This window comes from Eumetopias jubatus, unplaced genomic scaffold (genome assembly GCF_037043125.1).
Source record: "Eumetopias jubatus isolate StellerSeaLion01/CBP00866 unplaced genomic scaffold, mEumJub1_p1.0 scaffold_4, whole genome shotgun sequence".
Taxonomy (NCBI): domain Eukaryota; kingdom Metazoa; phylum Chordata; class Mammalia; order Carnivora; family Otariidae; genus Eumetopias; species Eumetopias jubatus.
The window spans coordinates 97,463,721-97,473,944 of NW_028274810.1; the positions used below are offsets into that span (position 1 = coordinate 97,463,721).

General features: G+C 42.2%; 1 protein-coding gene across 1 annotated transcript; it reads right to left on the minus strand.

The window, feature by feature from the left end:
- Positions 1 to 771: 771 nt before the first annotated feature.
- PDPN (podoplanin) lies at positions 772 to 9,186 on the minus strand. Its single transcript, XM_088022862.1, has 5 exons — positions 9,177 to 9,186; positions 8,919 to 9,049; positions 6,644 to 6,773; positions 1,666 to 1,704; positions 772 to 887 (listed from the first exon to the last, which is right to left on the minus strand). The coding sequence occupies exons 1-5, from the start codon at positions 9,184 to 9,186 to the stop codon at positions 772 to 774; spliced, it is 426 nt and encodes a 141-aa protein (XP_087878988.1).
- Positions 9,187 to 10,224: the final 1,038 nt, after the last annotated feature.

The window sequence follows — 10,224 nt, forward strand, 5'->3', positions numbered from 1 at the left end:
GTGTCCCTCGACCCCCAGTTATATAGCACTTGTCCTCTCTGCCACCCCCTACCCCCCATTATGTATCATCTCCCCAACAGAAATAAGAAAAAGTCTTCCTCTGGTTATGAGTTTGGATCTTCTGAATTCTTAAGAAGGAGTCTTCATAAAGAGGAAGAACTCCTTCCCTTCATCAATAATCACTACTAGGAGTTCACTACCATGCATGTGGGTATGTGCAGGGCAGGAGTAGAGGGAGGGGACCCCACCACCAGGAGAATTCTCATGGTGAATGGTGCCCAGGCTCTGCAATGGATGCTCTGCTGAAGGCCCCCTCCCTCCCTCTGATGATTGGGAGCAGGGCAATTAGTTAACAAGCTGAAACTTGGTTTGGATTTTCTTTCAAGTTCCCTTAGTTGAAAAATTAGGACGAAAGGCCAAATTTGATTAGATCTCAACTTTTGAGTCAACTCAAAAGCCATCTCTGGCTCTAACTCTCTTTTTTGGACACTTAGAAGGGCCAAGTAGATACCTGTTCTCCTGGGTATACTTCAGATGTAGTCTTCACAGACGTAAGGGGCTTCTGAAAATGACTTTTTTTAAAAGTAAACTCTACACCCAACGTGGGGCTCAAACTCACGACCCCGAGATCAAGAGTTGCATGCTCCTCCCACTGAGGCAGCCAGACATCCCTCAACATGATCTTTATTTAGAGGTTTCAATTAGCTCAAAGGTTGGAGTTCTAGATATGACTGCTCTCATTTACCTACCACATGGGTGTAAGTTATTTACTTACGAGTACCTTCCCGACATTTTTCGAGCAACCACAATGATGATCCCACCGATGAATCCAATGGCTAGTAAGACTCCAACTATAATTCCAACCAGGGTCACTGTTGCCAGGCCATCTGAATGAGGATGGGAAAAAAAAAGCATGAGCCCCAGATAAAGGGTATCCTTGTGATAGAATGTGTCATTTATAAACAATACCACTGCCCCACTGAAGTTGGCAAATCATGTTCCAATTTGCTTCTGCTTATTCAGTGGGAGTTGACCTAAAAGAGATGAAACTTTGGGCTACTCTCATCCCCGCATATGAATGGAAAGATTCCTGGGTCTCAGGATCTATCAAGCATACCATTCATACTAGGTGGCTTCACTGTTAATTATTAGGTAACGTCTGTGTGCTGGATTAAATGAGCCCCTACTTTCTTCCTTCATAACAATAAACTGTGATACAACACCATTCTCCATGGTCGTCATTAAGTGACTAGACTCCTTTGTGGTTTGCATATTTTCAAATACAGGCAACTTTCTTTTTTCTCTTAGAAGAGATTTGAAACCTCTTCTCAGAGGGTTCTGTATTTCGCTCTTGTTGACTACAATCCAGGAAAGAATGTAATTCATCACAAGATTAGCTTCAAAGAAACTTTTTTTAAAAAACTCCCATAAAGGGCGCCTGGGTGGCTCACTTGGTTAAGCGACTGCCTTCGGCTCAGGTCATGATCCTGGAGTCCCAGGATCAAGTCCCACATCGGGCTCCCTGCTCAGCGGGGAGTCTGCTTCTCCCTCTGACCCTCTTCCCTCTCGTGCTCTCTAATCTCTCATTCTCTCTCTCTCAGATAAATAAAATCTTTAAAAAAAAAAAACTCCCATAAAAATACTTGATAACAAAATCTCGCCTACCTTTCTCAAGTGTTGTCTCTGTATCTTCATCTACTTTCTCTGTAAAGAAAGAGATACAATGATACAGAATTATTAGGATACAATAACTATAATTTAACAAGTGGCAAAAAATGAATTTACCCTAAGTGGAAGGTAGCAAGACACAAGCAAAGAATATAATTTCTTAAATAAATTGGATCAGAGGATTTTTAAGCAAGTTCTGACACGATCTTGTCTTCAAAACTATTATTACTGAATTTACAAATGCTTCTTCATATACCTATGCGTTTTTGGTGTATCTTACTTTTTTGTCATCTACTTTAGAGAGCAGAGTCAGGGAAATTGACCCACAGAAATGGTCAAAAAGTCTCAGAGGTTAGGGTAACAAAAGAAACCAAGGCTGTTGATTCTTGGGCCAATATCAAGACCATAAAAAACTCATCCACTGTGATAAGGTTTATTTTGAAGAACTGTATTTTGAGAGCAATATACTCTAGTTCTGGAAGATGGGGCCCCGACTGTGATTTGTCTTGTGATATCAATTCCCTGCTTTATCTTTAATAGTAAAACTCACATCTTACAGGGCAGCGATATGCCCAGCTAAGTTTAATGATGGAATATACTCTTTGTGTTTCTGTCACTATCACATTAGGATTTCTCTCTGCAGCCAAACCTAGTCCAATAGTTACAATGTGAATATTCTCATTTACCTATCACATGGGTTTAAGTTATTAACTTACAGTAAGTAAACAATGAAGTTGTGAGTCTCTTTCAGATAATTTTACACAATGCCTACTTAAAAGTAAACGTTTTTGGTTTGGTTTGGTTTTTCCCATCACCTTCTTTGCATACCAAGTCTTTAACTCCTTCGGGTGGTGGTCCTTTACCTGGTTTGCAGATGGGGGAAAAGTTCAAGAGGCTTTCATTTAATGAGACAACAGAGAGAGTCAGTCAGTCAGGTCCCACCCTAGAACTATAGTTCACAACTTGCAAATACTACATATAACCAAGAGCTTTTCAAATCAAAGGTGAAAGCATCATCTCCAAGAGGCTTATTTTTCTAATGCGTGGATTGTTTTTTTAAGACTTTATTTATTTATTTGAGAGAGAGAATGAGAGAAAGAGAGAGAACACAAGAGTGGGGGAGCGGGAGAGGGAGAAGCAGACTCCCCACTGAGCAGGGAGCCCGATGCGGGACTCGATCCCGGGACTCCAGGATCATGATCTGAGCCGAAGGCAGTCGCTTAACCAACTGAGCCACCCAGGCGCCCAGCTAATGCGTGAATTTGAAAGAAGTCTTTGTATCAAGACTCTCTTCAAAAATAGGCACCTTTTCAAGATGACCCTATGGGCTAAGGATCCCTGAACACCGCTCTGCCAGCATGAGCTGAAGCCATGGCTCTGGGACATTTACATGGAGCTCAAGCTGATGGTGCTATCCCACCACAAAAAAAAAAAAAATTTCAAAGACTGGTGGGTCTGAGGCCAGCCCGGAACAAATGTATCACGGAATTGCTCCTAAAAGGTCATCCCTTTGGCTGCCAACTACCAGTAGAAAAAAGCCAGTCGTTTGTTTATCGTGTCCTGACATGGCAGCTGCTGATTTCCAGACTTACGCCACATCATTCTCACCATCAGTGACACCATTGATCAGAAAACATATGACCAAAAATTGTGGAAGATTCATTACCAAATTAGAGCTTATTAGTTCTATCCTCCCTAGCTCCAGCCCAATTATAACTGACTGTAGTCATGACAGTGAACATTATCATACTTGGGTGTTTCATGGGAAAGACATCTGCTGCCCTAATAAAATTACCTCTTAAAAAACCAAGTGCTTATAATTACATTTTAACTCACATGTGAACATTTCTTGGGACACTGATGTATTATGTGGAAATGTGCCATAAGTCACGCTTATTGTGACAGGGTGGGGCAGGAGACCGGACAGGAGAGGAATCATGAGTATTTTCCTGAGAATTGAGAATTTTGTTTTAAAGGAATAAGAGAGGTATGCTAGTCTGATGGGAAGAATACTCAACTTGGGACACTGCATTTTCGGCAGCTAATGAGCTGTCCACTCATTCCACAAATGATCAATTCTTCTCCAAAATTTTGAAATGTTTTCCAATGATCAATTATCTTGATGATTCTTTCTTTGCTTAGCCCTATTTTGTTCTATCTGGTGTTTAATTGTTCACCATTTCTTTAGCATTTCAGAGTGACCTTTCGACTTTATTTTCAAAGCACTTCATAAAGCTTCCCCCCCACCATTGTGGTAAAATACACATAACATAAAACTCACTGTCCTCACCATTTTTAGATAGTTCAGTGGCATGAAGTACATTCACTCTTGTGCAACCATCACCACCATCCATCTCCAGGACTCTTACCATCTCACAAAACTGATATCATTAAACACTAACTCCCCACCCCCATTTCCCCCCAGCCCCTAGCACCCACCATCCTACTTTGTGTCTCATGAATTTGACTCATATAAGTGGAATTATACAGTAGTTTCCTTTGGGTGACTGGTTTATTCCACTTAGCATAATGTCAAGATTCATCCATATTGTAGCAGGTGTCAGAATGTGCTTAGGGGCTGAATAACAGTCCATTAAATGTATACACCACATTCTGTTTATTCATTTATCTGTTGACAGACATCTGAGTTGCTCTCATGTTTTAGCTATTGTGAATAAGGCTGCCATGAACACTGTGTGTACAAATATAGCGTAATTAAAAAAAATTTTTTTTTAAATAAGCTCCACAAAAGGGGAACCCTCCTAACACCGTTGGTGGGAATGCAAGCTGGTGCAGCCACTCTGGAAAACAGTTTGGAGGTTCCTCAAAAAGTTGAAAATAGAGCTACTCTACAACCCAGCAATTGCACTACTGGGTATTTACCCCAAAGATATAAATGTAGTGATCTGAAGGGGCACATGCACCCCAATGTTTATAGCAGCAATGTCCACAATAGCCAAACTGTGGAAAGAGCCTAGATGTCCATCAACAGATGAATGGATAAAGAAGATGTGGTCTATATATACAATGGAATACTACTCAGCCATCAAAAAAAAAATCAAATCTTGCCATTTGCAACGACGTGGATGGAACTAGAGGGTATTATGCTAAGCGAAATAAGGCAATCAGAGAAAGACAAGTATCATATGATCTCACGGATATGTGGAATTTGAGAAAGAAGGCAGAAGACCATAGGGGAAGGGAGGGAAAAATGAAACAAGAAACCAGAGAGGGAGACAAACCATAAGAGACTCTTAATCTCAAGAAATAAACTGAGGGTTGCTGGAGTGGGGGTGGGGTGGGAGGGATGGGGTGGCTGGGTGATGGACACTGGGGAGGGTATGTGCTACGGTGAGCGCTGTGAATTGTGTAAGACTGATGGATCACAGACCTGTACCCCTGAAACAATAATACATTGTATGTTAATTAAAGAAAATTGTTCACATTATGCCTATGTATTTCAGATGTTTTTTAAATAAAGAGGTCAAAATATGTATATATAAAAAAATGGTCTCCACATCCAGTGTGGGACTTAAACTCACAATCTTGAGATCCAGAGTCACATGCTCCACCAACTGAACCAGCCAGGCAGCCCAAATATAAAGCAATTTTTAAAAAACTCTCAAAAGTGCTATAGAGTTTTTAAAACCAGAGTGGTGATTGGGTCTAGAAATGTATATTGAGCGGTGCCTGGGTGGCTCAGTCATTAAGGGTCTGCCTTCGGCTCAGGTCATGATCCCAGGGTCGTGGGATCGAGCCCCGCATTGGGCTCCCTGCTCAGCGGGAAGCCTGCCTCTCCCTCTCCCACTCCCCCTGCTTGTGTTCCCTCTCTTGCTGTGTCTCTCTCTGTCAAATAAATAAATGAAATCTTTAAAAAAAAAAAGGAACTTATATTGAACAATAAAGTAACTTTCTAGGTGTTCAGATGTGCCACTGATTTGAGGAGCCATCGATTTAGGCAAGGTCTTTATGTTTACTTTCATTTAAGGATGGCAACACCTATCTCGATAAAATAATTTATATAAAATTGCTCATTAGCAGGGCGCCTGGGTGGCTCAGTTGGTTAAGTGTCTGCCTTTGGCTCAGGTCATGATCTCGGAGTCCTGGGATCAAGTGTCACTTCGGGTTCCCCGCTTAGTGGGGAGTCTGCTTCTCCCTCTCCCCGTCCCCTACTCATGCTCTTTCTAGCTCTCTCTCTCTCTCAAATAAATAAATAAAATCTTTAAAATTTCTCATTAGCAAGCATTCACTGCAGTTATCGTAGGATTAGTTTTTTTCCCGCTCCCATCCATATACTACAACATAAGGCAATTTTAAAATAAAAACCCCAAACAACTGCATTTCTCTTAAGAAAGCTCTAGAATCGGGAGTTTATCTCCTTCCATTGTTAAGTTGTAAAGAAATCATAATGTAATGATTTCTCTTCATTTTCAGTGATGGTCTACACCTCAAATGACAAAGACCCAAGGCAGTGGTCCTTTTACACTGCTGCAGGTGCCAACTATGAATCAAAGTGTAGCCCCCAATCCTGGTAAGACTGATTTCGGATAGATTCTTGTTCCATGTGTACAGACATGAACTCAGTGTGAGATGGTAAATATCAGTATAGAATCTATTACAACTTACATAGGTTGGTCAAGGTTTCCGCTCTTGGGTGTCAACACAAGGTTCTTAGTGTAACATTGGATCAGCTTACCATCAGCAACATGACACTAGTAGCTAACTTGCCCTTGTGGGGACATTATCCCTCGTTGTCATTCAAAGGGGAAAGCTGTGTTCAGCAACCCAATAAATCAAATTCAATTTAGCAACCCTATAAATTGAATTCTGAACCTAGCACACAAGGCTTGGTTCAGAACTCATTCTTAGCATTCCAATACGTGCCCTACTGATCATTAGATTTGTTCGTGGATATTTGTAATGTACTGATTATAGAAGAAGATCAACGCCTATTGGGGGCAACTGGTTTTCTTACCTACAGAGTGATGAGTCACTACATTCAAGGCTGTGGTGCTTTGGCTCTCTTCTCTGGCATGGACTGTGCTTTCTTGAGTCGGCCCATCCTCTAAGTGAAAGTCTGTCACACTCTCTGTATTTATTGGCACCTATTAGAGAAGGAAATGAGGCAAAAGAGAAATAAAATCTAACGTTTTGAAATATATACTCAACCTGGGCGCCTGGGTGGCTCAGCGGGCGCCCGGGTGGCTCAGTTGGTTAAGCGACTGCCTTCGGCTCAGGTCATGATCCTGGAGTCCCGGGATCGAGTCCCGCATCGGGCTCCCTGCTCAGCGGGGAGTCTGCTTCTCCCTCTGACCCTCTTCCCTCTCGTGCTCTCTATCTCTCATTCTCTCTCTCAAATAAATAAATAAAATCTTAAAAAAAATATATATATATATACTCAACCTTATAACAGAAAAGGATTTAAAGCGCCAAAAAAACCATAAAATATATGATGACATCAATTTAAAGTGGAAACAAGAAAACAAAAAAACAGAAATGACAGAGTGAGGACAGGAATGACACCAAATGTACTCTGGAAATAAATATCAAATAGTTAGCATGACTAAATTGACTAATCTAAAAAATTGACTTCCTAGGGTCATAATTCTTCAAAAAATACCAGGTCACTAGGCTTTAATTCTTTCTCTCCCTTGAACTTGAATGGCATTTTTTTTCCCTGTAATATTTATTTGGTACGTATTATGTCGTATCATCTTTCAATGCCCTCCCTCCCCCAATTAAAGGAATAACTGGCTTTTATTGAGAGCTTACTGTGTGCAAGGCCCTTTAAAGACCTTCTCATTTACTCCATAAACAACACTGTAAAGGAAATCCTATTATTAGTCCTATAAGTCTGAACGAGGCCTAGAGAGATTAGACAACATGCCCAAACTCACATAGCCAACAAGCAAGAAGACTTGGACGTGATCCTGTGACTCCAAGGTTCATGCCGACGTAGCACTCAACAAATATGCCAGTGAGCCCAGGCAACAAAAGCAAAATTAGATGAGTGGGACCACATTAAACTTAAAAACTTTGTGCATCACGGGCACCTGGGTGGCTCAGTCATTAAGCGTCTGCCTTCAGCTCAGGTCATGATCCCAGGGTCCTGGGATCGAGTCCCACATCGGGCTCCCTGCCAGGCAGGAAGCCTCTGTCTCCCTCTCCCACTGCGCCTGCTTATGTTCCTGCTCTTGCTGTGCCTCTCGCTGTCTCTGTCTCTGTCAAATAAATAAATAAAATCTTTAAAAAAAAAACAACAACAAACTTTGTGCATCACAGGACACAATCAGCAGAGTAAAAAAGCAACCTATGGAACGGGAGATAATATTTGCCAATCATATATCTGATAAGGGTAAGAAGAACTCCTACAACTTGACGACAAAGAATCAAGTAGCTTGATTCAAAAACGGGCAAAAAGGGGGCACCTGTGTAACTCAGTTGGTTAAGCATCTGACTGGATTTCACCTCAGGTCATCATCTCTGGGTCATGAGATCAGGGCCTACATCAGGCTCCATGCTGAGAGTGGAGCCTGCTTAAGATTCTCTCTCTCCTTCTGCCCCTTCCCCCTGCTTGTATGCGTGCACCGGCCCCCCCAAAAAACAAAACCAAAACCAAAAACCAAACAAACAAAAATGGGCAAAAGGGCTTGCACAGACCTTTCCCCAAAGATGATATACAATGGTCAGTAAGCATATGAAAGATGCTTAGTATCCCTAGTCATCAGAGAAATACAAATTAAAACCACAATGAGATTATCACCTCGTACCTTTTAGGATGGCTACTCTCAAAAGAACAGAAAATAACATACTGGCAAGAAGGTAGAGAAACTGAAACCATCGTGCACTGTGGGATTGTAAAATGGAGCAACGACTGTGGAAAACAAGAGGGAGGTTCCTCAAAATAATTAAAAATAGAACTACCATATGACCCATCAATCCCAGTTCTGGGCATATACCTGATCGAAAGCAAGGTCTGGAAGAGGTATTTGCACATCCATTTTTACGGTAGCACTATTCACAATAGCCAAGAGTTGGAAGCAACCCAAATGTCTACTGACCGATGAACAGATACACAAAACGTGGTACATGCAATGGAATAATCAGCCTTAAAAAGGAAGGACATTTTCACATGTGCTACAGCATGAATAAACCATAAGGATATTATGCTAAGTGAAATAAGACAGTCATAAAATATCCTTGCATATGATTGCATGCCTGTGGAGCAAACTCCACTCTTGAACACTCACCAGAGCTGTTAAGCCAGACTCATAAGGCTCTTCACTGGTGCCTGTGGTCATCACGTTATCTTCTGCCCCTAGGGTCACCACGCTATCTTCGACACCTGGTGTTACGTCATCTTCTGGCCGGACTGTGCTGGCTAAAAAAGAAAGACTGGGTCAGGGCTTAAGGTAGAAATTGGGTGACCTAACTGGCCAGCTACAATCAGATTATTTTCTTTACCATTTCCTTTGGGGATTTTTTGGGGGGTCATCTTTCCAGCTTACCACAAACCATTCTCCTTGCTGCACCTGTGTCACATACAATGGCCTGGCGGTCTCCATAGTAAAGCAAAGTGGTATAAAAATACAAAACAGCGAAGCTGCCCCCCCTCACTGGGGCAGGGTGACAGGGGATGTATGCCTTACCTTTTCAGTAATGAACCAGATTCTTCCTAGTGCCATTTCATATAATTCATACAAAAGTGCATTCAGGTTAATAGAATAACATTTAGGGGCGCCTGGGTGGCTCAGTCGATAAGCGTCTGCCTTCGGCTCAGGCCATGATCCCAGGGTCCTGGGATCGAGCCCCGCATAGGGCTCCCTGCGCCACGGGAAGCCTGCTTCTCCCTCTCCCACTCCCCCTGCTTGTGTTCCCTCTCTCACTGTGTCTCTCTCTGTCAAATGAATAAATAAAATCTTGAAAAAAAAAAAAAAGAATAACATTTAAGGGCACCTGGGTGGCTCAGTTGGTTAAGCGTCTGCCTTCAACTCAGGTCATGATCCCAGGGTCCTGGGATTGAGTCCTGCATGGGGCTCCCTGCTCAGGGGGGAGTCTGCTTCTCCCTCTGCCCCTCCCCAGCCCCCTCACCCCATGCTCACTCTCTCTCTTACAAAAATAAATAAATAAAATCTTTAAAAAAATATATATCATTTAGACCTGGAAACATTCTAAATTAGAGTCACCTGGAAAGATTTCTAAAAATTCCAATTTGCAGGCTCTATCTTAAACATACCAAATCAGAACGTCCAAAAGCGGATCCCATCTCTTAAAAATCAAGCTTGCTTTCCATTTAATTTTGAGACCGATGTCTCCTTGAATGATGAGGGCTCTGAGGTCACTATCCATGGGGGAGAGTCAGTAACGGTGCCAAGATACCCGACAGAAATCTTAGTGCACCGAGAGCTATGCCAATGAGGGACCTCAGCGCCCCTGGCCGGGGCTTTTCTGCATTAACACTGAATGAATGACCCTGTTGTACCCATGAGGAAGGTTTCCAGAGGGGCAGGAGATGGGTGGAGGGAGACAGCAAGTTGAATTCCACGCGAAGGTGGA